This window comes from Rhodamnia argentea, chromosome 3, assembly GCF_020921035.1.
Source record: "Rhodamnia argentea isolate NSW1041297 chromosome 3, ASM2092103v1, whole genome shotgun sequence".
NCBI lineage: Eukaryota > Viridiplantae > Streptophyta > Magnoliopsida > Myrtales > Myrtaceae > Rhodamnia > Rhodamnia argentea.
In genome coordinates, this window is record NC_063152.1 from 35,335,260 (window position 1) to 35,360,944 (window position 25,685).

At 38.2% G+C, this 25,685-nt stretch overlaps 2 protein-coding genes across 4 annotated transcripts in view; one reads left to right on the top strand and one right to left on the bottom strand.

The window, feature by feature from the left end:
* Positions 1-444: 444 nt before the first annotated feature.
* Positions 445-7,336, bottom strand: LOC115728429 (calcium-dependent lipid-binding protein-like). Its single transcript, XM_048276191.1, has 12 exons — positions 6,787-7,336; positions 6,033-6,134; positions 5,538-5,588; positions 4,738-4,858; positions 4,321-4,442; positions 4,070-4,168; positions 3,733-3,813; positions 3,564-3,649; positions 2,378-2,603; positions 1,929-2,093; positions 849-1,252; positions 445-752 (listed from the first exon to the last, which is right to left on the bottom strand). The coding sequence occupies exons 1-11, from the start codon at positions 6,889-6,891 to the stop codon at positions 899-901; spliced, it is 1,512 nt and encodes a 503-aa protein (XP_048132148.1). The 5' UTR covers positions 6,892-7,336; the 3' UTR covers positions 445-752; positions 849-898.
* A 6,320-nt stretch (positions 7,337-13,656) lies between these two features.
* The window catches only part of LOC115728428 (BEACH domain-containing protein C2), a 30,605-nt gene continuing 18,576 nt past the window's right edge, over positions 13,657-25,685 (top strand). The window contains exons 1-8 of one of the 3 annotated variants that reach the window (XM_030658762.2): positions 13,657-13,862; positions 16,280-18,332; positions 19,146-19,933; positions 20,443-21,150; positions 22,061-22,195; positions 23,124-23,228; positions 23,492-23,605; positions 25,467-25,543. In XM_030658762.2, coding sequence (XP_030514622.1) covers positions 16,319-18,332; positions 19,146-19,933; positions 20,443-21,150; positions 22,061-22,195; positions 23,124-23,228; positions 23,492-23,605; positions 25,467-25,543 — 3,941 coding nt within the window. In that variant the 5' untranslated portion in view covers positions 13,657-13,862; positions 16,280-16,318. The remainder of the gene's footprint in view (positions 13,863-16,279; positions 18,333-19,145; positions 19,934-20,442; positions 21,151-22,060; positions 22,196-23,123; positions 23,229-23,491; positions 23,606-25,466; positions 25,544-25,685) is intronic. The other 2 variants (XM_030658761.2, XM_048276190.1) reach the window with 2 other exon arrangements.

The following is a 25,685-nucleotide window of genomic DNA, read 5'->3' on the forward strand; positions in this document are numbered from 1 at the left end:
CTGATCTTCAAATAACGTGCTCACTTCGATTGCATAAGATTATTTCGGTCTGTCTGGATTGATATTTAATTTCTTGCTAACATGAAATTATCCCCAAGATGGGATTGAAGAATTGAAATATAGCCGAAACGAAAAAAAATAAAGAGAGGGGGAGATATGGGAGAAAACAAAAGGATGTGGTAATAAGAGATGAAAAAAAAAAAAAAACTTTTCGATATTCAGAATTTAGTTTCGAGGAGTTACTCTCTCAGTTATAACTAAACTTATTTTGAAAAAAAGATATTAAGATGATATTGGAGTGCTTCTCTAAACTATTACTGCTATATGAAGTGTAAATTTTATTTATTTTTATTATCAAAAGAAAGCAACCTAAGAAGATGCAAAAAGAATCAAAAGAAAAAGAAAATCCGAGCAATTAACAAACTTATCGATCGTAAAGTTTTCTCTGTCGGATTTTCCACTTTCAGCAAACTACATACATAGAAGTTCGGAAAATCATCTCATAAAATGACATTTTTACATCACACACACCCAAAATGTGAAAATCACACCTGCATCACAATGACAATTCAGCAAGCAATCGCTCCAACTGGGAACATGCTTCACGACAAGACAACAAAGGCACCATAGAAGTCACTGCAGCAGCAAGTGAAGCAGCATATCGTCCAGTTATGTATAAAATCACACATATGCGGGCATAACCAAGCTCTAATACCAAAGGAGAACCAAGACCTCCCCCTCCATCCATTCACCTGCACGATTCGTCAGAAGAGAAGCGAAAATTGAAGATGAGTTCCTTTTTCACTTCGATAACTCAGTAACGGAGTAAGAAGCAAGCTTGCACCAACCATCAATTTGCCCTCCACATGAAATCACATCCTTCGGTAGCGGCGCATAGTTACTGCAGAGGCTGAGAACCGCCATTTTCTGGAGTATCATTCCCTGGGGTTGTGCTGCCATTCCTCTTGCTCGAGCTCGAGTGTCCTGTAATGCTCCGTCCCATGAACCTCCCTGCTTTGCTTAGGCCACTTCCAACAGCTCCTAGTCCGCTCCCAACAAGCCCCACTCCAGCACCAATGCCTGTACCAACCATCCCCACCCCGGATCCAACCAAGGATGCTGCTCCATCGAGTGCATCCATTGTACTTCCGATGACTCCAGCCTCTTTCAGCTTCTTTCTCGCTTCTAAGATCTGCTTCTCTTCTTCTAGAGCTGCTACCTGTTCCTCCTTATTGAATTCGTGATAGAAAACCTGAAAGTCCAAACCGGCATCAATTGAGAAAGGAAAAAATGAGAAACATCCTAGAGAACCAAGAAATAGTAAAACTCAATGAATGGTAACAAATAAAAATAACCACTAGAGCTTCCAGTTCTACGCCCCCCTGTATCCAGAAACTTTATAAATTGGGAAAATTTTATATGTAGAAATGTGAAACGAAATTTTAGGTTTACGGCAGATGGAAAAAAGAAATTTGCAAATTCATTGTTGGATGAGTAGCATGCGAATTTGAAATTAATTTTCAATATGCATGTGCAAATTATGTTGTACATTAACTGTGGCTCTAATAAAAACTGATGTTTTGTGCTTGTAAAATTACAGTGTCAAGCAATATTGACTATCAAGTTAAAAAAAAGTAATATTGAATAGATTTTACCTATGAATAGAAATTATATCTTTACTTATCTGCTGCGATTCTTAAACATTGCAGTAAGATGGAAAAACTAGTGAGACAATGTCTAGATTAAATTTTTTCTTCTTCTTTTTTTAAACAAATTTTCTACGGCATAATACAAAATTCTCTTGAAAATATTAAATAAATACAGGCTTCTTAGAAAAATCAGCAGGGATGGTTGCCCCCACTATTAGCCATGTAGAAGCATATCTGGTTCGTGCTGAAGTAACTTAAGTTGTAAGAGACACACAGTACCTTGACGGTAACAGTCCCTCTGTCCTTCTTGTCTTTTATTTTCAGCATATCAAGTGATGGAAGCAATCTCAAATCGACCTCTGTCACAGTTTCAGCTTCCAGCGTAATCAAGGGCAATTTTGCAGTTCCTAACCGTTTGTCTTGTCCAATGTCCTCATCAAAAACCTGCTTGGAAAATCCATGGATGGGTTATGGTCTAATGCTAACAAATTTAATCAGCATGAACACAAAAAGATTTGTGTCTCTGCGTCTGCATTTATCTGCAGATCTGAAACAGGTTCCTTAACTTAACAGTGGTTCACTAGCTATGATTCCATGTTTATCAGCTAGCAAGCCGCCACCTACTGCTATCTAAGAAGGAAAATGATCTTTTTGATTCATTGCTAGCAAAGGTAAAAGTCCCCGATAAAGGAGAAAATATGAGCTGAAAACAGAAAACAATTCAGAACCTCAATGATCAGTGACTGCGTCTCCTTGTCTTCGGCAATCAGAGCGAAAGTTTGATCCCAAACTGGATTCAGGTTGTCTTCAATAACCTTTGTTTTGACCTTGAAAAGAGGGCGGACGTAAACAACTGCATACGGGTCAGATTTCCCAATCATCTCCATGTTCTTCAAATCATTTGCTCTAACTACGGTAACTGTAAGCTTGCCCTGTGGCTTCAGTTCTAATTCACTGCATCATAAGAAGGGTAATATTCAAACCAGGATTTCTAAGAAAACGAATGTAGCAGACAGAGTAGCATTGGATTGATTCTATTCTATTTAGAGTCCTCTTCCCCAATAGGATGTTTTCATGAAGAAACTATAGTAGGGAAAACTTTTTTTTGCCATTTGCAGCATAATAAACAAAACTTTATATGAAATCCTTTAATTTTGACAAGAAATTTAGATGATCCAGGCAAATCATTCATGATTTCCTTCATTTCTAATATGCTGAACACCACTAAAAATGCTTTAAAGGCAAGAAATCCAAAAGGTAGACCACCATAAACGTAAGGTTCGGCCACATTTTAACTTCCAACTAACATCAAACCACAGCCATCTAACTCAACCAATTAAGCATCGAGTAACCAACACTACCAAGATAAAAAGAAATATCTTGCAGCCATAATCTACAACATTAAGCACCAAGACAAGACCAAAGAGAATTAATGTGTACCATCTAAGGAGCAAATCAGTGAATAAGTATCTTCAAGAAAACAAATGCTGGAGATAGAAAAGGCTAGTGATATTTTATCCTTTATAAGCAAATTACACAAGCTACTATCATAACCGCCCATGAACCGTCATAACAGCTAAAACTAGTGCCTGATATGATGCATATTATCTTCAGCTTTGATATGTAAAATCTCTCTCTTTTGATAAACTGCTATGTAAAATGCTTCATTAAAGAATTCCCACACAAAGAAGGCAGAATACACCAACTACAGAAAAGAAAAGAGTCAGGTCTCTCTTCGCTCATCAAGAAATGTTGCAACCTCATAAAATTAAAAATTTATCCATCAACATATAACCTCTCTCCTGTCATTACAAAGTCAGTCAAATGGAACAGTAAGCCATCTGACCAAGCTTTAAGTACATATATATACTCTCAATCTGAAGACCAAAATGAGAAGGCAGATAACTTATTTACCTTGTATCTACAGGTATACCACCTAGCGGAACAACAATCCTGTGGGGCCATCGAAGCGTATCTGTCACAATTGAGTTCACAGTATCCTACCATTTGCATGATGTTAGCAGAAGTCAACCTTTGCAAAAAACCCAGAGCAAGTTTAGAGTTCCCTTGTAGCAAAACTCACATCGATCATGTCTGAAATTCCAGGAATGGCTGTCAGGCTTCCACCAACGGCTTTCAGGGTATAGTCAATTCTCGGCTCTGGCTGGTAAGTTGTACAGGATAGTTAGTGACTTCGACAATTAACTACTAGCAAAGTCTTTGTATACAAAATGAACAGTTCCTTCCAATGAAGTTATTATTAATGCCCAGTACACTAAGATGAAGGGAAAATTAATAAAGGGGAACAAACAATGATATATCAAGCAATGGAATACTATTTCGTCAAAACCAACTATTCAAAGAGACACCAACTTTAAAGAAGAATTCAAATAATGCATATTTCCATTGAAGATATGTACCTCAGAAAGTAGGGCAGCAACAACAGCAGAAATGCACGGGATCTCATCAGCCAGTTGGAAGATAGCACGAACAACAGTGAAAACTTGAAGATCCTTTAACTGGAGCAATAGGTATTTTCCCAAATTAAAGTACTCAACCAATTCCTTTCCAGAAACTAAAAGATTTGATGAAGAATTGACAGTACAAAATGACAGAATACTGTGCCCAGAGCATTATTATCTTTAAATAATAAAAATCGCGCCACACCAACCTGAATGGGTATTGACGCTACAAGTGCAGTTTGTACTGCTAATATAATGCTGGGATCTCCTCCCCATCGAAAGTCAATATCCATAGTAATTTGACCTTCTTTGAGACTCTGAACACGGATACCTACATTGTTCAATTTACAAAGTAAAAGAAAAGTGTGCAATAATGCACCCCCAAAAGAAACATATATAAGGAAATGAAGATAAGGAATTACAAGAGATTACATTCAACATGAATTACTAATATCTTATACAATTATATGTTATGTCACAAATATTTAGTGACCAGGAGCTGAATCTCCACACATTATGTACAAGACATTATAATAGCTGCAGCATATGTCATGGCTGAGAGAGCAGCAAACCTAAGTAAATTAAAAGTTGTGGAGAAAGGACGCCATGTGTTTGTTGATTCATACCTTCTATTTTTGGAGCCACAGTTCCAAGAGACAACTTGCTGAACTTCAGTGAAGTTATTCCTGGAGGTCGGTAGTCTTCCAATAATGGTTCAACAGATTCCTTAATCACTGCTGTTGCAGCCTGAGAACACAGACACGAATTTCTATTAAAGAACTCGTAAAATTGGGCCATGGAATAATCACACAGCTCCATTTCTCTGTTATCGACCCCTTGCCCTCAATTCAGTTTCAGTTCACTCTGCTATCATTCTCCCCCTCTGATTGATCCTTCGGAAGGTAAAACACGCACAACATGCATACCAAACATATTCAGAGATCCAATTCCAATATAGTGCTGTCATGATTCAAACCGTTTATCAAGCAATCAATCTAGATCTCTATTCCGTGTTAAAAAATGAAGCTCCATTTGAAGAAAATTATTAATTACAACATATAGCTAATTTGCAAGGGGACAGACGACATCAGAAGCATGCTGATAGGGAGTTTTTAATGGCTTATAAGTAAAATTTTCTCTCTTGACACATATCTAAGAATCAGTAAATAAGGGGAGAAAAAGAAAATAACAACCACTGTGAGAAAACATAAGCAAACAGTTCACACACTCAAACCAAGCTAGCTTTGTTCTTGTCCCTGGTTGAGAAAGGTTGCATTGACAAAGATGATAATTGAGTGTTAAAGCATCACACGCTTGTGCTGCAAAGTAACAACTCCAAAAATCTTATTTACTAGGAATGAACAGGAAATGATGGTTATTTTAGTAATTTTCATAGCAGCAAAGGCAAAGAAAAAAAACACATTACCTCTGCAACAAATGGCCACAATTTGCTGAGTTGCTTGTTTAGCCATTTAGCCTATTAAAAAGAAGGAGGATGCACCGTATTATAATAGAAAGTCCAAGTATAAAAAAGAACAAGAATATATTAAATGAGTTTGCTTCTCAACAAGTACTATATTGATGAGGTTCAATTCAGATTCAGAGCAGCATATTCTATAGCACGAATAAGTATCTTCATCGACATTCACAAATTTAAACAAATATGTACTTATACACCAGTGGATTGACTAGCCAAGAATTGCAAGATTGTTCAACTGATAACTAAGAATATCTTCAAATGTTTCAAAAGCTTTTCTCTGGTCACCATCTTCTACATATGATTATGTGATACTAATAAATGTTGTAGCATAGGTAAAAGAAATAACTGACAGAAGAATCTGCAGTTTAATGTAAAGAAAGAATACATACGGTTTGTCACGCTAAAGGACCAAGTGGAGATGCGTGAGAGGTGAAAACCAACCTGTTCAAATGCTGGAAAAGATATCCATTCAGGAAAGTTATCACCACAAATCTTCTTCAAGTCATTCCGATCAAGAGAACCCAGTAGTTTAATATCCATTGCCTGTGAAAGATAGTACAAAAAAAGGACAATCAATGGCTAAGAAAAATGTCGCTTAATCAAGAAAAGAAAGACAATTAAAAATTAAAGCCAGCGAATCTTCAGCATCCATAAAATTATGGCGATGCATTTTGGCAAAAACTAATGCTAGAATACCACAATGCACCAACAGCTAAAGCTTGTGGAAAACTGCAATCTGCCTATGCCTGATATTTGGGCCAATCAGGTGCTTGATTCTATTTCCCTGTGCATGATATTGTGAGGAATCGTGAATTTGTAGCACTGTGAAAACTTTCACTTCAGATTATTACTAAAGATTCGGCGTAAACTGTATAGGACTGCATCAATTGCCCATAACTTGCATTACGCAAGCCACAACACTGCCGCTCAATCTCGATATTCCGTACTTAAAAGCTACATTCTAATCCGACTTCCATCTAGCATTCAACATTAAGTTCATCAAAGCAGCATTACTGGACTTCCAACTATGACCTATTCAAACTGTCATTGAATCGGTCACTGATGTCCATCCCAACTCCAACTTCTATCTCGCATTTCAAGTTAAGTCCAACAAAGCAACGCAACGAGTAGACGACCGCGATCGATTCAAAGCGTTACCGAACCGGTCACTCACGAAACGAAACCCGACGGTTACCTTGGAAATGCGCTTGGTGCTGCGATACCGCATCATGTAACTCCATCCAAACATCAGCGCCACGCCGACCACGGTCCCCATGAAAAGCCCCGACGTCAACCCCATTTCCTCTCGCTCTCGAACCAAAAAATCTCCCGTCAACTTCTCCGAGAAGCCAACGCCGCCGCGAGAAACTAGTCAGCCGAACCAACGGATGCACCGACGATCGGAGGAACAGCGACTTAGCGACTTGGATTGGATTGACGAAAGAGGATCGGCACAAAAAAGCAAAGCAAAAAAAATGAAGCGACGGCTTCTCTGTCACTCCCCCTGTGGACCTTGCTCCTCGAATCGAATGAGCGAACGAGCCGAGGTACTCGCGGTTCCGCGCTACGTTGCTGCTCGTGAAGCTTCCGACGAGTTGCGTCCCGCGGAGCGCTTCGTCGGCGGCGGCGTCGGCGGCGGGGGACGGTCGGGAATGCGAATCGCGGGGAAGACGTGGAGGAGGAGGGAAAGGCGATGAGGATGGAGAAAGCAAGAGACGCAGAGAGTGCTTTCTTACGCAAATTAATCTTCACCTGTCGGTGTTGATTAATTAATTTGATTGTTTTCGGTTATTATCACAAGAAACTAATTTTTATTTTTTATTTTTGCTTTATTAGCAGAGACTATCTGTCGATAAGTCACGTAGCCAACGTCAAGAAACCGTGCCCGACCAAGAGAGACAAAAAATTGTGAAAGAGCCGTGGGCCCGGATACATGGACGTTCCTTGTAAAATTCAAAAAAAGTCAATCGACGCGAGATTTTTTTAAAAAAATAATTTTTTTATTACAAAGCTTCGTTTATTTCGTAAAAAATACTTAATTTTAAAATATTTTTTTAAAAATAATCACTTATATAGCCCTAAATAATTAATCAATGAAAGGGTACGCTATAGACAATAATTTTCGGCTAAAACTCTTTGTGAATGATGATGATCTTTGTTCATTCACGAATTTTTTTTAGACACTATAGATAGCAATTTTACATCGAGTATGAATTATTAAATTTATATTTCTTTTAAAATGGAACAAAAATGCTTAAATTAAGCATTTTAGATCGAATAATTTTTTACCTGACGCAAATTCAATTCGGCCCACCCTGTTTTACCAGTCGTTGCTTCAAGCGAGGCTTCCCAAGGACCGGCCGCTTCACTTCAGGTCCAAAAGTGGTCATCCTAGCACAAACAGAAGGGATGGTCCTTGCAAAACTTTTATATTTTTCTGTAGCGATCGCATTTGGTTTTGAATCATATTCAACTTGTGTGCATGTGGAGAGAATTACCAAAAAAGTCCTAAACCTATTCCAATTTTACCAATTCAATCATAAACTTTTTTTTGACTAATTTTTTTGGCTACTTGAGTCATCAACCTTTTGTAATTGTGTCAATTCAGTCTATTTAGCCGGTCGGCGCTTACGTGTCGCCATATGCGCTAATGTGATAATTTTTTAATAATTTTCAATATTTCTTGAATTTTTTTATTTTTTGATAATTCTTTTTTGTTTTTTAGGGTATAGGCCAACGGGAGGCTGTCGGCTGGTTAAATGGACTAAATTAACATAATTTCAAAAGATTTAAGACTCAATCGACAAAAAAAAAAAGAGATTAAGACCAAAGTGCTATAATTGTAATAGATTTAGAATTTTTTTGATAATTTTCTCTGTGCATGTGTATTCAGGTGCATCTGCTTTTCATAGAGAGCACCAACACCCAGCCTCTTTATATTAAGCCTAATCTGGTCGAAACTCTTCTCCATAGGAATCGAGCTTTGAGAAACACCGAAACAAGATAGAGAAATAATCGAAGCATCCAAACAGATCGAGCATCATAAAACTTCTCGATTAATAAATCCTCATTGTCGCTTGCGGTGTCATTATTTCATTTTCAATCTGGGATTTACGTGGGGCAAAATGATTATCTCATCCGCGCGTTCTTTACATAATAAAAGAAAGCTAGAAAAATAGAAATATTATCCATATAACATAAAAAAGACATGGAAAACTGATATGGTAGAGGAGAAATAATTGTCCGGTGTAACATGTAAAATCGTTAATTATGGCAGAGAAAAGTCGGGACTAAAGCTTGAAAAAATTTCGAATAAGGATTTGAAATATCCATATTTTCTCAAATAAGGGTTTGAAGTGGACTTTGTTTCAAACAAGGGCCTGAAGTGCTCTCATTATTTAAAAAACGGGCAAATCGAAGGATATTTTTGTCATTTATTATTTATTTCTTTTTTCTTTTTATGTTTTTTCTTTTCTTTTTTTCTTTTTTTCCCGCTCCCCTCCCTTAACCATATCGAGGCGAGGGCGAGGGTTACCCTTGTCAACCCCCCCTCGCCTACTCGGTTGCCCTCGTCGCCCACTCTCACTCTTGCCCGATGCCGACTTAAGCAAAGGAGAGGTTTGCCCTCGCCGGCGTCTGGCGATACCCGGCGAGGGCAACCCTCTCCCTATGCCGATGACCGCCGTCGGTGGCCTAGCGATGGATGGGAAGGGGAAGGGGAAGGGTAGAGTGATAAAAGAAATATAAAAGAAAAAAAAATGATAAAAATACCCTTTGATCAGACCCTTCTTTAAAATAAAGAGGACATTTCAAGTCCTTATTTGAAAATTTTCCTTAAAATTTTGCGGCCAATGATTAGTAGAAAATCCCAATGTTTAGTGTCTTGGAAGCCCTACAATATTTATGACAAGGAATTGGGTGTCCGAGATTTGCGTATAATATTGACAATTACGAGGAAAACAGCAAAAGCATAAAGTTAAAGTTAGAGAAAAATTTTGCATGCACAGGCGAGGGTGGCCCTTGTTTGAAGCCGGGCGGAGGGAAAAACAGAAAAATAAAAAAAAAAGGGAAAAAACAAAAATTGAAAAATAAAAAAGCTGAGAATTTTTTTTTAAAAATATGAAAATATTATTAGAAATTGTCAACGTCGGTGCTAACGGTACCACATAGGATGGCCGGTATTCACGTCACCGATTTCTTGTCAATATGACTGAATTGGCAAAATGTGAAAAGTATTAAGACCGAATCGACAAACTTAAAAAGTTTAGGATTGAATTGGCAACAATGCAAAAAATTTAGAAAATTTTCGACAATTTTTCCTAAGGAATTGGCTGCCCTAAATTTGCGTAGTCGATAATACGGGCAATTATGAGGAAAACAACAAAAGCGTAAAAGTTAAAATTAGAATAAAATTTGAGGACGGTTTTGTAGTTTACCCTCAAATAGTTAGGGTTAGCAAATTTGATCACTGACGAACTACTTACTCGACGAGTCACAAGTAACCATGTTTGAATTGAACTTCACTATGTTCCCATGTTAACAAGGATAATTAGGCTATGTATAGTAACGTTTTTGTTCCCGGGAACATATTTGGAACAAAAATATTTTTTGGTATTTCTGTTCCTGGCTACGATTTTTAGGAACAAAAACATGTTTGGCAAGTACAAAAAAAATACTTTTTTCACCAAAAGGAAGGATCTGCAACCTGCGGATAGCGGTGACCCGCGAGTGGCGGCGGGCGGCAACCCGCTAGAGGCCGGCAGCGGCGGCCGGTGGCCGGTGAGCGGTGGAGGCGGCGGCCGGTGGCGACCGATGGCGGCGGCTACTGCCACTTCGGCTCCTCGCCGACGATGGTGGGCGGTGGTGGTTTGCACGAGCTCGCCCTCGAGTTGTTTCTCAAAAGTGTTCAAAAACCCTGAAACAAGATTTTTTTTGTTTCTTTTTTTGGCTTCAAAAGTGTTCCCCAGAACACATTGGAACATTTTTCAACCATACGCATTTGCTTTTCGAAAGTGTTCTGGAAATACTTTGGGAACAGAAATACTTTCCAGGGAGTATTACCATACATGCCCTTAGATAGAAGGCCGGCAATGTGGCTCTACAATGCCACAACACAGTTACTCGCTTATGTGCTCGCGAGGGGCACTTCACTTTGTCTCTATGATTATCACGTGAAAACACGACAGATGACATTGTCTTGCTACATGGACCATGTTCCATAAGCATTATCTTACTGATTTATTATCCCCATACTTGTTTTATTGAGTTTAAAATCAAACAATTTTGAATAAAGAGAAAATAAGAAAAAAAAATCTCGCTCTCTTTTTTATAACATAATTGCTTACATATGTTCTTTGAACGACAATTTTATTTGATTCAGCAATAATATATGTAACTAGGAATAAAATAACCGAGTTCTTGGTAAATTAAAATACAACTTATTACGATCATTTAGTGCGACATTATATTGTACTAAAAAAGAAACTCACTGTTTAAAATAAATTTTCACCGGAGTTATGTTACGTTGAGATAATATTGTAGTAACATATTTTATATACTTTATTTTTTTATTGCTTAGTCCATGTAGTCATTCTTATTGTTGATGTTCATCTATCTTAAACTTGCAATTCATCCACAATAACAAATATAGAGAAATTAATTTCGATAATATCTTAGGCGAGCATGGCAACACTTCTCGAAATGAATTTCTGCTCCCGAAGTGCTTCTAGAGCGGAAATTCGTTTGGTAAGCCAACTTATAAAGTAGAAATTTGTTTGGTTATGCAACATTATATTTCTACTTCTAAAATTATTTTTGAGCTAATTCCAGAAATTAAAAAACGTTACTTCTCTTTTAGAAGTAGCCATCTCTTAACATCAATATCTATTTCACTTCGGCCTCTTTTCATTTTCATTTCTCTCCCAACCACCCTTTAGCAGTCGGCGGTTGCCCTCGCCATCCACCGCGGACCTTCGATCGCCGACCATTGCCACCCACCGTTAGCCCCCGACCATCGCCTCCCATAGGCCATTACCGGCCCGGTGATCTTGCCCGCCACCGCCAAAGTGAAAAATGCACAATACTTTTTTATTTCTAAAAATTAAATAATATTTTTAATAATAAAATTAAAAATAAAGTAGAAATTTTTCGGCCTCCGAAAATAATTTTTGTAGAAGATTTTGTGTTAATAATATTCTAAAAGTAGAAATTTTCGATCTTTACCAAACGAATTTTTATTCCAGTAGTAGAAATTTTGTTCTATTATCAAATGCTTTTCTTTGATTAGAAACCAACTTATGGAGTAGAAGTAGATAAATTAATTTCTGGCCATAAGTTGATTTCTAAAGTAGAAGTGTGGCCATGTGCGCCCTTAGTCATTAAGATAATTAAATGTAAATTGCATTCAAAGACTATAGAACTAGATAAGTAAGGGTGATCGTGTGCTTTTAATTAACATGAAAAATATAGAACTGTGTTTAAGAATATGTTAATAGCTTTTATGCACTTCTTTTCTAGAGTTAGTACCACGAAAAATCTCAAACTAATACACATGTGATAAATATCCCATACTATTTATTGACTACCTAAAATCCCAAATTGGTACACTTGCGATAAATTTATTATCGGTTAGTTTTCGTTAAATTTTACCATTACATTGCTGAGTTGGATGACATGTGACAGACGTTTCGGTTTGGGATTTTTAACCTATGTTTGTCACATGTGTATCGGTTTGAGATTTTTTTTTTGTGGTATTAACTCAATTTAACGAAAACTAACGGAGAGTAAATTTGTCATGTGTGTATCCATTTGGGGTTTTGCGTGGTCAAAAAATTAATTTGGAGTAAATTTGTCATATATATACAAGTTTAGTATTTAAAAAAGTCAATTTGGGATAAATTTATCACTGATGTATCGGTTTTAGATTTTTCGTGGTATTAACCATCTTTTTTATTATTCTATGACACTTCCATTTGATTAAAATGTTATTTAAACGCTCTGTTAATTTTTGTTAAATTTGATTAATACCACAAAAGACCCAAAATTGGTATGATTGTGACAAACAGATGGTAAAAAATCTCAAAACTCGTACACTCGTCAACCGCCACGTATCATATAACTCAATAATTTGATGGTAAAATTTAACGAAAAATAATTGAGGGTAAATTTATTGCATGTGTACCGGTTTAAGGTTTTTAGTGATCAAGAAATTAGTTTATGATAAATTTATTACAAATGTATCGGTTTGAGATTTTTCGCGGTATGTGACTTGCTAAGGTAAAATCTTATTGTATAAATTTGTCTCTTCGGAGAATTCCCTTCAACTATTTGTGGAAAAAATGCCTAATATTTATAATGCTCCGGTAGTTAAAGGTCGAGATACTATTGGTCATTTTTCATTGTACACGGGCCCGAACCCGAGTGATCTATCCATGACCAGAATGAAGCTTGGGTGAGGCAATATACTTTGATATTATTGATCATTCTTTATTTCATTTTTCAGCCCTTAACAAACTTTGGCACGATAACGCCTCTATAATGTGAATCAAGAGAGCACGAGAAAACTTTTCTTTGCTATTTCCAATCAACAAGCCTTTTATCCCGTGGGATGTGCGAGGTGATTAAAATTTCCGATCAACGAGCATCAAAATATCAACCTTGTCATGAAACGTTAATTATACACATGATGCTAATAGAAGACATTGTTTTTTTTTTTTTAAGTCATTATAGAGCATGTAATTCTATAAAAAAAATAGCTCCTAGTTTCGAAAATGACCTTATCAAGAGCCAGAAAAGGTGAAAAGAAGTGAATATCACTCAAGCTAACTCTCTTCACGTGCAAGCCAAGCAAAGATAATTCATTATTGATTTTCCCCAAAAGGATACGATATGAAGCCTTGATGATTAAAATAATTAAAATGGAAAAAAGGCAAATAGAAGGAGAAAAAGAAAATTGAAGGTGAAAAAAGCATGCGTTGCTTTTACCAAAAGCCCCATGGAACTGGGCGTTAATTGCCATATAACCTTGACTTTGGTTCATCTTGGTTTTTGACTGGGCTTTCGGGATCATTACTTGGCTTCCCCTGCTAAAAATTTCCATCTCCTCTTCTGAACCTCGCGCCCACGACGCATTGCTTTCGCAATTCGCTCGGACTCTTCGATCTGTCTCCATTTCTTGCTGCAGCATTCTTCCCAATTCGATTCGTCGATCAGTGATCTCGTCAAGCGGCGACCTTGAATCGGATCAGCGCCGCGCCAATCTCTTGCTCAACGGTAATCGCTCGGCATTTTCGTTTTCGTTTTCGTTTGAGTGCATCAACCGCGTTTGCATGATCTTTTGCGGGTGATACTTAATCCGCGGAATCTGTGGAGCTCGAATCGGTTATATTTCAGCCGGGATCGCTGCTCCTCTCATCTCTCGATGCTCCACTGCTTAAAGTAGGTGTCTGGGGTGTTTGCAATTGGTTGATTTCGATTTGTGTATGCTTTTGGTCTTGTCACGTTTTGTAGGTGGGCTGCTCTTGATGCGCTGCCTGCCCCTCCAGTGACAAATGAAGGCCTGCGTGTAATTGGATCTGTCAAAATCTTTGTTTTAAGCTCCTCGTTGTAGCTGGCCGCTTCTTTGTTCTCTCTCGCGGTAATGGCTGTCTTATTTGACTAAGTTTTCCTGTTTGATTAGTGGTGGAGAGGAGAGCGAGCTTTGAAGTTTGGAATTTTGTTTAGGGAGCTTTTTTTACGGCAGTGGAAACTTTGATTTTAGAGTGGAAACGAGCTATAGTCTGCTGTCTATTAAGTTTGCCAGTTGAATTATTCTAGGAGACACATAGTACTTTATTTTCAGAAATTGCTAACTGGGAGAGGGTTTATGAAGCCTTTATTTTCTTAGTTTTACTATAGTTGTGGCAGAAACCGAAACGCCCATAGCATAAGGATTCTCAGGTCTTTCTCTTTAGTGGTTCTGCCAATTTTGTCCCCTAAAAAGACGATAAGGAAAGAAATGAATGCTTAGGCGCTGTATGGTATGTAGGAATGAGCATGAAAGAGGAACTGTTCATTTTCCCGTACCCTCTTTCCTTATGTTTGGTATAGTTTATCAGATAAGATTCCTTCAGTAGAGAGTGCACATTTGATTCCCTAAATAAAGTTTCGAAATTTATATTTCCAAGTGTACCCCTTCCTTTTTTCTCTCTCATACTCGTCCTTTCTATGTCACAACCTAAAATAGAAATTGAAGTCACTATTACTCTTTCTATTCCATTATTTTGTCGTTCCACTTTCACCCTACGCCTTAGGTAAGAGCTGATATAGAATGGATCATAATGTCATAAGGATTTTATAGCTGACCTAACATAGTGGGATAAGGCTTAGTTGATGTAGCTGCTGCTGTTGTTCTAGCTATCGTAAGAACACATTTTTGCTAAGAGGTGGAGTAATATTCCATTGATTTTGATTTCAAGATTTTATGCTGAATAAGGTAGGTTTAAGGACTCAATTTGCTTCAATTCTCCCTTATCCTATTTGTTAAATCACGTAACTATAAAGTACTCCTTCACCTTCCTTTAGCAACTTAAACTTTTAAATCAGTCAGATCGGTTTTATATATATGTGATTGGAGTAGGATAATCCTGTGTCCAGGCTTTACTCTTCGGTAAATACGTGTAAGGGTGAGCGTTAGAGCATGCAAATATCAATCAAATTTTTTGTTTAAGACTTTATATTATGAACAGTGATATCTATTTGAACACAATTTGATGAATTGGCTTGGGTAGCCTAACCTATTTGCTTATGTCGTATGTGGCGATGTTTCTTGGAGTTCTTTATGGTCAGAAGAACTTAAACACCTAAGGAGTTTTGAAAACTGAGAAAATCTTCCAAAACTAGGAATTCTTTTATTGCCGTTTTTGTTTATGTGGAATGTGGACTGATCTAGACGAACATGTTCTGTTCTCTCTTTTTTTTTAAGGGGAGGGGTGTTTGAGGGAGAGAATCTATTTGTATATGTTTATGTGGAGCATAATGAGGATGGATATCATATATAATATTTCTATCAAACTACATTATCCCCGAGGGGGCTAAAAGTGATTGAGAAAGTATGGGAAAAGAACATTGATAGTGCCATAACTTTCCTATAGCTCACTTTTATGTCATAACTTTCATAAGACGTTAACTTAAGCGCTGCAACTTTTAAGTATTAACCACATAAGTTACATGCGTGATTTTCTTGCCAGAAAATCCTACTTTAAAATGTTATGTGGGCTGGAAATTAATCTCAAATAGGATTTTCCAGCAAGAAAACCGCCTATGTAACTTAAGTGATTTGATTTTGAAAGTTATTGACGCTTAAATGATCACTTGCAAAATTATGGTACCAAAGTGAGCGATGTACAAAAGTTATGGCACTTTTAGTGTCCTTATTCTGAGAAAGTATTGTGTCTATGCATTTTTGGACTGATTGCCATCGGTAAATCAAATATCAAATATCTTTAGAACTGCATTATCGTGACCATTTGATGTCATTCATACGTTGAAGATTTCCTGCGTCTTGACTTCAAATCTATTTCCGTTTTCAAGTCTATTGAGAAAGAGATTTAGTATGCAATATTTTTGCTTGGTCATAGAGGCACGGCATTCTGATTCATTGTTATGTTAGTTCCTCTGCCCTTTACTCATTTTTTCTGTCTTATTCTAAGTGGCTTGATAGGTAGATGGAGTGAAAGTTGACTCAGTCTATGGACAATACAATGGAAGAAGAAGAAGAAACTAAAGAGCTAAATTTACCTTCCAAAGATTTAGGCGATATTGGACAGATAGAGGAAATTGCAAGACCATCTCATCAAGCTCATGATATAAATAATGATGGTGCAACAGAAGTAGAAAATAACAATGGCATTGAGGAAGGAATTGATTCTATAGCTGCAATCACGGACGAAGACCACTTTGAGCAGGTTTCTTTGAAAGATCAAGAGAAATCTTTTGGCCAAGACCATGACAGTTTAGTAGATTCAAACAGGTCATCAACTTCAGACAATGCTAGACACACATCTGGGTCATACTCGGCAGAGTTTGACTTTTCACCTGCTGCTGAAATACACCATGGCCACTCCACATCAAGTCCTGGGCCTGACAGGCAGATGGTCGAAGCAATAGAGCAGTCATCCTCTGCAACCAGTCTTGATTCAGTTTTTCACGGGGATGTTGGATACTCTGCTGTTGATTCCCCACAAAAGAATAAATTGAGAGCTGTTATGCCGAATGTATCTCCAGAGTTGTTGCATTTGGTGGATTCTGCAATCATGGGGAAGCCTGAGAGCTTAGAAAAGCTGAAGAATATTGTTAGTGGCGATGAGAATTTTGGATCTGGAGATGAAATGGATAGTATCGCCTTCTTGGTAGTTGATTCTCTTATTGCCACGATGGGTGGTGTAGAGAGTTTTGAAGAGGATGAAGACAACAATCCCCCAAGTGTGATGTTAAACTCGCGTGCGGCCATTGTGGCAGGTGAGCTTATCCCTTGGCTTCCTTGGGTGGGAGATAGTGATAAGTTTATGTCTCCCAGGACAAGGATGGTCAGAGGACTACTTGCTATATTACGGGCATGTACTAGAAACAGAGCAATGTGCTCCATGGCCGGTTTGTTGGGTGTTCTATTGATATCTTCCGAGAGGATTTTTCTCCGGGAAGATACTTCAACTGAGGCAACAACATGGGATGGAACTCCTTTATGCTACTGCATACAATACTTGGCTGGGCATTCACTCAGTGTTGTTGATCTGCATAGATGGTTTCAAGTCATCAATAGAACGCTGAACACTGAATGGTCGAAAAGGTTAATGCTTGGATTGGAGAAGGCTATGGGTGGGAAGGAGTCAAGGGGGCCTGCATGTACATTCGAATTTGATGGCGAAAGCTCTGGCCTGCTTGGTCCTGGAGAGAGCCGTTGGCCATTTACGAATGGTTACGGTTTTGTAACGTGGATATATATTGAATCTTTTGCAGATACATTAAATGCTGCAACTGCTGCAGCAGCAATTGCTGCTGCAGCTGCAGCTAAGTCTGGCAAATCATCAGCCATGTCTGCAGCTGCTGCTGCCAGTGCACTAGCTGGTGAAGGCACTGCACACATGCCAAGGTTGTTCAGTTTCCTGTCAGCTGATAATCACGGGGTGGAGGCATACTTTCATGCCCAGTTTCTAGTTGTTGAATGTGGTAGTGGAAAGGGCAAGAAGGCCTCTTTGCATTTTACTCATGCATTTAAGCCGCAATGCTGGTATTTCATTGGTCTCGAACATACAAGCAAGCAGGGGATTCTTGGCAAAGCAGACAGTGAGCTCAGGTTGTATGTTGATGGATCTTTGTATGAAAGTCGCCCTTTTGAATTCCCTCGAATTTCTAAGCCCCTTTCTTTTTGCTGTATTGGAACAAATCCTCCCCCTACTATGGCTGGTTTGCAAAGACGTCGCCGCCAATGCCCTTTGTTTGCTGAGATGGGGCCTGTCTATATTTTCAAGGAACCAATTGGCCCTGAGAGGATGGCACGCTTAGCTTCCAGAGGAGGGGATGTGCTGCCTGCATTTGGCTCAGGAGCTGGGTTGCCTTGGCTGGCGACAAATGACTATGTGCGAAATATGGCAGAAGCAAGTGCAGTTCTTGATGCCGAAATTGGAGGATGCATCCACCTTCTCTATCATCCCAGTCTACTCTCTGGCCGATTTTGTCCAGATGCTTCTCCCAGTGGTGCTGCTGGTATGTCATGCATTTCTCTGTTAACTATCAAGAGTAGCTACTCTACTAGGTATTGTGCTTCATTGTTACTGCGGTGATACTTTTATAGAGTGTTCGTGCCTTGCCATCTGCATTTGTAAAATCCTGATGGCTGAGGTATAGATTGTTGTACCTGCGCTAGTATAATATTCTGATGGTTTTGTTATGGTTGTTGGAGTTACCTGTCGCAATACTTTAATACAAATGGAAGAATTGCTTATATGGCCACTCACCTTTACCTTGTTTTGGATATGCTCCTATGAATTCTGGATTGTGTTTGATCTTATCATTACCACTAATCAAGCAAGCCTTGTCTCTTTGGGTTTTGTCCATGGTTATGCCCTTGCAAGCTCTTATCCATGTGATGAGGACAGCTAGAAATTCACGAACTATTTCTTATGGAGATATCAGCAGTATATACAGTCTGGCTTTTAGGAAGCAGATGAATTAGCAAAATGCAGTTAGTTTGAAAGTTGAATGAAGAATGATAAAAATTTTATATATGGTTCTTAAGAGGCAAGGGACATAGAAAAGGTAGGAGGAGAGTGAGTTTGTAGCATCTTCAATTTGAATAATGAAGTCTGCTAAGGCATGTCTGTCTAGATCTCATGATTATCACTAGGTTGTGTGTTTAATGTAGGGTACCTTTTGGGATCTATCAAAACTCATGAATAATAATTCTGAAGCTTGGCTTAGTTTGTTGCAACAATTCATGCATTATGGAAAGGTTTGCATTGCGTCCTGTCATGCATCTTGATGGAGCGTGATTCATGAAGTTTCTTTTTGGTGGTTCAGGTACACTCAGACGACCAGCAGAGGTTCTTGGGCAAGTTCATGTTGCGACTAGAATGCGGCCAGTGGAGGCATTGTGGGCCTTGGCTTATGGTGGTCCCATGTCTTTACTTCCTTTTGTGGTTGCCAATGTTGATAAAGATAGCCTTGAACCTCAACAAGGGGATGTTTCACTTTCTTTGGCCACAACTAATCTTGCCGCTCCAATATTCCGTATAATATCCAGAGCTATCAAACACCCTTGGAACAACGAAGAGTTGTCTCGTGTCAAGGGACCTGAAGTTCTCTCCAGACTTCTTGACCACCTTTTGCAGACCTTGTCAGCCATCAATGTTGGCCAGAGTGATGGTGTAGCAGATGAGGAACTTGTTGCAGCGATTGTCTCCTTATGTCAGTCTCAGAAGATTAACCATGCTCTCAAAGTGCAGCTTTTCAGTAGGCTGCTGTTGGATCTAAAAATTTGGAGCTTGTGCAACTACGGTTTGCAGAAGAAGCTTCTTTCTTCACTTGCAGACATGGTTTTTACAGAGTCATCGGTGATGCGAGATGCCAACGCTATTCAAGTGCTTCTGGATGGCTGCAGAAAATGCTATTGGACAATTCGCGAAAAGGACTCTGTCAATAACTTTTCTTTGAATGATACAACCCGGCCAGTAGGTGAAGTCAATGCTTTAGTAGACGAACTCTTGGTGATTATTGAGCTTTTAATTGGTTCAGCACCTCCATCAATAGCTGCAGATGACATTCGGTGCCTGCTTGGTTTCTTGGTTGATTGTCCCCAGCTCAATCAGGTAAATTGTTGTCCCGGATGATTGAGTTTGTACAAAGAAAGAGCAAATGATTGAGTGAACATGTAGTCTCTTTGTTGTGTACTGATCCTAAGTTGATTTATTGAGTATACAGAATTAAGTTTTGAGTTGACTGGGTAAAGACTGTTAACCAGCAACAGTTTCTGCTAATCAATAGTCCTCAATCCAAGTTAACATTGATGTCAAGTTCTTCTTTTCTATGTTACCTTCATGAACTGTTAGGTCCTCTCTTTTTGTTTGCTTAGATAAGTAGTCAGATAAAGTTTCTGGACATGCCATTTCTTGTACACTCGTATTGAGCACTTTATTTTTAGAACAAGCAAAATGGTGACTTGATAGTGGCAGTGTTAGTTTGACGTTACTCATACACTGGATTATGTGCTGCGTAATTGACTTTCTGATTCACTATTAAAGGGAATCCTTCTCATCTATAATATGTCCTAGAAACAAATGTTTAATTTGTAGACTGACTTGTTGTAATACCTGTTCAGGTTGCCAGGGTGTTGCATCTGGTCTACAGATTGGTGATACAGCCTAATACATCTAGAGCTCACCTGTTTGCTGAGGCATTTATAGCATGTGGTGGCATAGAAACACTTCTTGTTTTGTTGCAACAGGAAACGAAAGCTGGCGATGAGAGTATTCCAGAGTTGTCGACTGAAAATAACATAAGTCTTTCACCTCATGGACTGCTACTGGAGGGCAGTACTGGGTTTTCTGAAGTTAGTCAAGACAATGAAGTAGGTGCTCTGGAATTGAATGAATCAATTTTGAATGAGCAGCATCATGATCATTCCCCCACTGGTAGTAGTGGCACTCCCGTTTCTTCAGGCTTGATGATTGAAAGGATGATATCCGTGTCTGAAAATCCTTTCTTGAAGAATTTGGGGGGTATAACCTTATCAATTAGTGCTGATAATGCGAGGAATAATGTCTACAATGTTGATAAGAGTGATGGAATAGTTGTTGCAATTATTGGGTTATTAGGTGCTTTGGTATCTTTGGGACTCCTGAATTTTGGTTCTCCTGCCCCCTCCGACATGACGACTAATCTTATGGGAAGTGGATTACATGAAGGAGGCAGTACCATGTTTAACGATAGAGTTTCTCTTTTGCTTTTTGCGCTACAAAAGGCAATTCAGGCAGCACCCAACAGGCTACTGACGAACAATGTGTACACGGCTCTGCTGGCAGCCTCGGTATTGCATAGAAAACCTCTTCCATATTGTTCTTATGAATGAAAATAGTGGTCCATCAATAGTGAGTGCTTCAAAAACTTGCCTGAAAGCACCCGGATATGTGAGTGCCAAAGTTATCTAGCCAAAAAAATATCTTGAAATCCTTGTAAAGTAGGCAATATACCCTTGGCTTGACAACTGGGGAAGAAAAGGCTTTTAATACCGATTAACATGAGCTTTCACAATTAACAGGCTGTCCTTTTTGCGTTGTATGGTGCAATTGGAGTAGTGTGCAATTGAAAACTTATTTTGTTTGTTCCATCTGGTAGTCAAATATCTGTTTTCCCTTTTGCTTTAAGTGGATTCTTACCTTTCTTTTCTCAATATTCATATGCTTGTCCTTGTGGTCCCTTTGCTTTACTTCATGGTGTCACCCATGTTCAGTACTTAAGAAATTGTCATCCTTGTGATTATGATGGAATACACAAAAACCATGTGTTGTATTCTAGGTCTGAGAGAATAAGATCTGCATTATCTATACCGACATATAAAGCACCACCGCCCATGCTTTCTATCATTTCTAGATGTCCCCAATTAGAGATATAAACCAGATGAAAGTTGCACTAAAAACATTGTCGAGTCCAAGTAAAAGCCTTGCTGCTAGTGTAGATTTTGTGCAGATGTGCAATTGGTCTACAAGCGAAACAGCACTTTCTGTATTATAGGCATCGATTATTGGTATGGTACTAAAGAGAGTTTTACCTGAAATACTCCTCAAAAAGTTTTTCCTGCCACCATGTCCACATTTTGAGTGAAAATTGTACAGGCAGGGTCGGATTATCTTAACTGTGTATGTCTGGTTGTTTAACATAAACAAGCAGTATGATAAATAATTTTGAGTTGCTTGCTCAAACATCTTTTTTCATTTCAGATAAATGCTTCTTCAACAGATGATGGGCTGAATTTTTATGACTCTGGTCATCGCTTTGAGCACTCCCAGCTTCTGTTGGTCCTTTTATGGTCACTCCCCTACGCTTCGAGGTCCTTGCAGAGCAGGGCCCTGCAGGTTAAGTTCGTGTATACTTTATTCATCCCCATGGCCTAGTCATTTTGGCTACTATTCCCTTTGAAATTGGTATCTGAGGCTTGTGTCAGTTGGTCGTGCAACCTTAAGTTTCTTACTTGAACCTACATCATGGAAGTTTTAATATTCTGAATTCCAGAGAGCTTGTTAAGGAACATACAGAAATCTTTTGTGTGCTTCCTGACGATAATCGTTGGACTAGTTCTTTTGAGGAGGAAGTTTTATTGAAGGTCGGGCAAGTGGGTGGAATTTCATAAATCTTTATTCTTTCAGAAGCCAACCCTCGCTTTCTAGTGTCATACTCCCTATACTGGTGCAAAGTAAGGTTAGATAAAATGATCTATTTGCTGATTGAGGTGCAATTAAAGATTCATATCTTATTTTTTGTTGCTTAATTAGGTAGACGACCTTTTTTTTTGGTCATAAACTAAGATAATACTTACTGGATTGAGCTAGAAGCTTGGGTTTTGCAATTGATGAATGCAAATTTGTAGAGATTATGCAAGTCTAATATTAATCTGTGATTCCTTGAGCTGTTCAACAGTGGTGGGTCTTCTTCCGTTTGATTTACATTATGCGAAGGCTTTTTCAAATTTTGATAGTTCAGCTCACTGGATATATTGCTGGATACAAGAAGCATTTGTCTCAATAGCTTCATTTAAGATTGTAGGTTTTCTTCCTTTACATCTTGAACATGTTACCATTTTTGTTTGTTGACAGCTCAAGATGTTCCAGCAAGTTGCTTCTATCCCTTTACTTGCTGGCTATGTGTAATATATTGAGTGCTCTCACAGTGTTTCTCGAATCTTTACCCCCATTGTTTTCCTAGTAGAGTCGATTGTATCCTCTATAAAAAGTAGTGTTTCTGATTCTCTTGCCTGAGCAATTTTCTTTTCCTATACGATTTCAGGATCTTCTGTTTTTGGCTTGCAGTCATCCGGAAAATAGAAATAGTCTTACTACAATGGAGGAATGGCCTGAGTGGATCCTTGAAATCCTTATCTCCAATTATGAGGTACCATTGGCTATTTCAGTCAAGTTGCTTGCTAGACAAGCAGTCTAACTTATCATGCTTGCGCCTGACGGCTTGCATGCTGACAAGAAATTCTATTTTTTTTTCTATTTTTTTTTTGAAGAAGCAAGATGGAAGTATTTGCAGGATGTAAGAATTTGCAGTATTCAGAAAAACACTTTTTTAACTTTTAGTTCACTATTTCTTGTTTCAAGAGATGCCTTCTTTTTGGGAGATGATGCCTATCATGACACTTGATTTTTCAGATGGGTGCCAATAACCACTCGACTTCACCAAGCTTAGGAGATATAGAGGATCTTATACACAACTTCTTGATAATCATCTTAGAGTATTCAATGCGCCAAAAGGATGGATGGAAGGTTTGTCTTATTATATAACCCGACCATGCCTCTTTTTTCCAACTTAATATGAGGTTCTTGATGTTGATGTTGTATGGCATTTCATATTTTTCAGTGTTGGGGCCAGTGGTCCTTGATAATTGCATCCTTGCTGTTGTTTTCTTGGCATGCTTTCACACACTGTGCTTACAGACTGCTGGATATTTATTATTCCAGGTGGCGGTCCTTTACCTAATTTGACCAGCCAAAGACTCGCATTTCTTTATAGCTTCAATACATGAAACCTTTGACCAAAAAAAAAAAAAAACCATGAAACTTGCTTCCATTTTTGTAACCCTTTTCCAAATTCATGCGAAGTGATCTTTTACATGTATGAATTACAACTTGTGGTTGCTATGTCTATCCACGTACCATATTGTAAATGTTGGCAAGAAATAGTGATCATTCTAGTCAATTACTTCGGCATATATTCAAGTCAATCTTAGATATGTTAGTCTCTTTCCTCAATTTCGATAAATACTTGGTAAACTTTTCTTTAGGTCATTGTTAAAAGTCCTATCTGCCAAGCTCTGCCTACCTCTGCTATATTCTCTTCTATGGTGATGTCGGTTGATCCAAGCCCTTTTTTGTTTCTATTATCTTTATCAAGGCCTTTAATGCTGTAGCGTGTACAGATTTTTCGGTTAAACTGTAATTTTTGATAATTCTTCTATTTACTTGACTCCCTCCAAGATGTTTAATTGCAATCAATGTGGTGTACTATATTTAAAATGTATCAAGGGGCTTCAATCAAGGTAGTCAAACTTAACTTGTACGGTGAGGTCCTATCTTAAAGTCACCCTACTGAATGTATCAGAAAACTCCAAACAAATAATTGAACCAGAGACAAATATAATTTCACAATTCTCATAGAATCAGCACCCCTGACCATGCCATAACACATGAAAAAAACAACCATAACATCACATACCCTTATTCCTTCAGGTTCAAATCCAAAAAATAGCATCACATAGCTAAAACAGTTAAATTCCATTCAAAATGCAAGTGTAAAATAAGATGTCAAGCATTATTTTTTCTAGGGCGTCATTTACTTTCAAATTTTCATTCGCTGCACAAACAACGTTTATCCCTTTCAAAGTGAAAAAGAAACAATAAGCAAGGAACCAAATTGGTATTGCAACTACAAGAAAATTAAGAGGAAACTTCAAAGTCTAACCAATTATCCAAATAGGAAAGTGGTTTTATGGAAGCGCAATAACTCAACATGTTGCTATCTAATCTGCACATGAAAGAAATTTCATTTGAAACTCTCAAAACCCCTCACGTTTCTCTCCCTCCATGTAAGGCCGAGCATTGCTGGGGGATTGCAGAAAAACATTGTTTTTCGCTATTTGTTACTTACATAACAAACCCATTCCAAGCCCAAAGTTCTTCCCTAACTGTAGAATCCCTCAGACCAATAAAGTGCTGATAGTCCCCACATGGTTTGCCCCAGTTTTCTCATTCTGGGGCAGTGAATTAGGATGTGGAAATCTGATGTAGATGCATACTTACATGAGTTTATTGTAGAAGTAAATTTTCCGTAAGTATTTGATTGTTTGGGGATTGTCACTCATTGTGTTGTAAAGCTTCGTTGATGATATTTTCATACTTGTGTGGCTACGCGACCTATTCTATGACTTGTTTGCTTGGTTGGTTGTGCTTTAGAAGTGGCCTGCCAGGACCTATAGTACTGTAGATAGCATGCCACGGTGATTTCATTGTGTTGCTACCAAGAGATGAGTATTTCTCTTTGTTGACTGGCATACTTGCTTATTTTACATGTTTATGAATTAAAGCAGTTTCAGTCGTGCAGTTTGCTTAGCAGTTCTTTCTCTTGCAGGATATTGAAGCTACAATTCACTGTGCCGAATGGCTCTCTATAGTTGGTGGTTCTAGCACAGGAGATCAACGAATTAGGTATCGATATTTTTTCTTGTTGCTTTCATACTAATTTTGTTTTTTACGTATCTAAAATGGAGGATCTACTGTTGATTTTCCTTGAAATGACAAGTTCGTGTCGTTTCTAATGGCAGCAATACCTTTAATTTACTACCTTATG

What these genes read in the sequence shown, in the direction of transcription:
- LOC115728429 (XM_048276191.1), bottom strand. Translation starts at nt 6,891, where the DNA reads ATGGGGTTGACGTCGGGGCTTTTCATGGGGACCGTGGTCGGCGTGGCG. An exon ending in TAGCGTCAATACCCATTCAG is followed by an intron (nt 4,169 to 4,320) that starts GTTGGTGTGGCG and finishes CTATTGCTCCAG; the next exon opens with TTAAAGGATCTTCAAGTTTT. An exon ending in TTGCTGCCCTACTTTCTGAG is followed by an intron (nt 3,814 to 4,069) that starts GTACATATCTTC and finishes ACAACTTACCAG; the next exon opens with CCAGAGCCGAGAATTGACTA.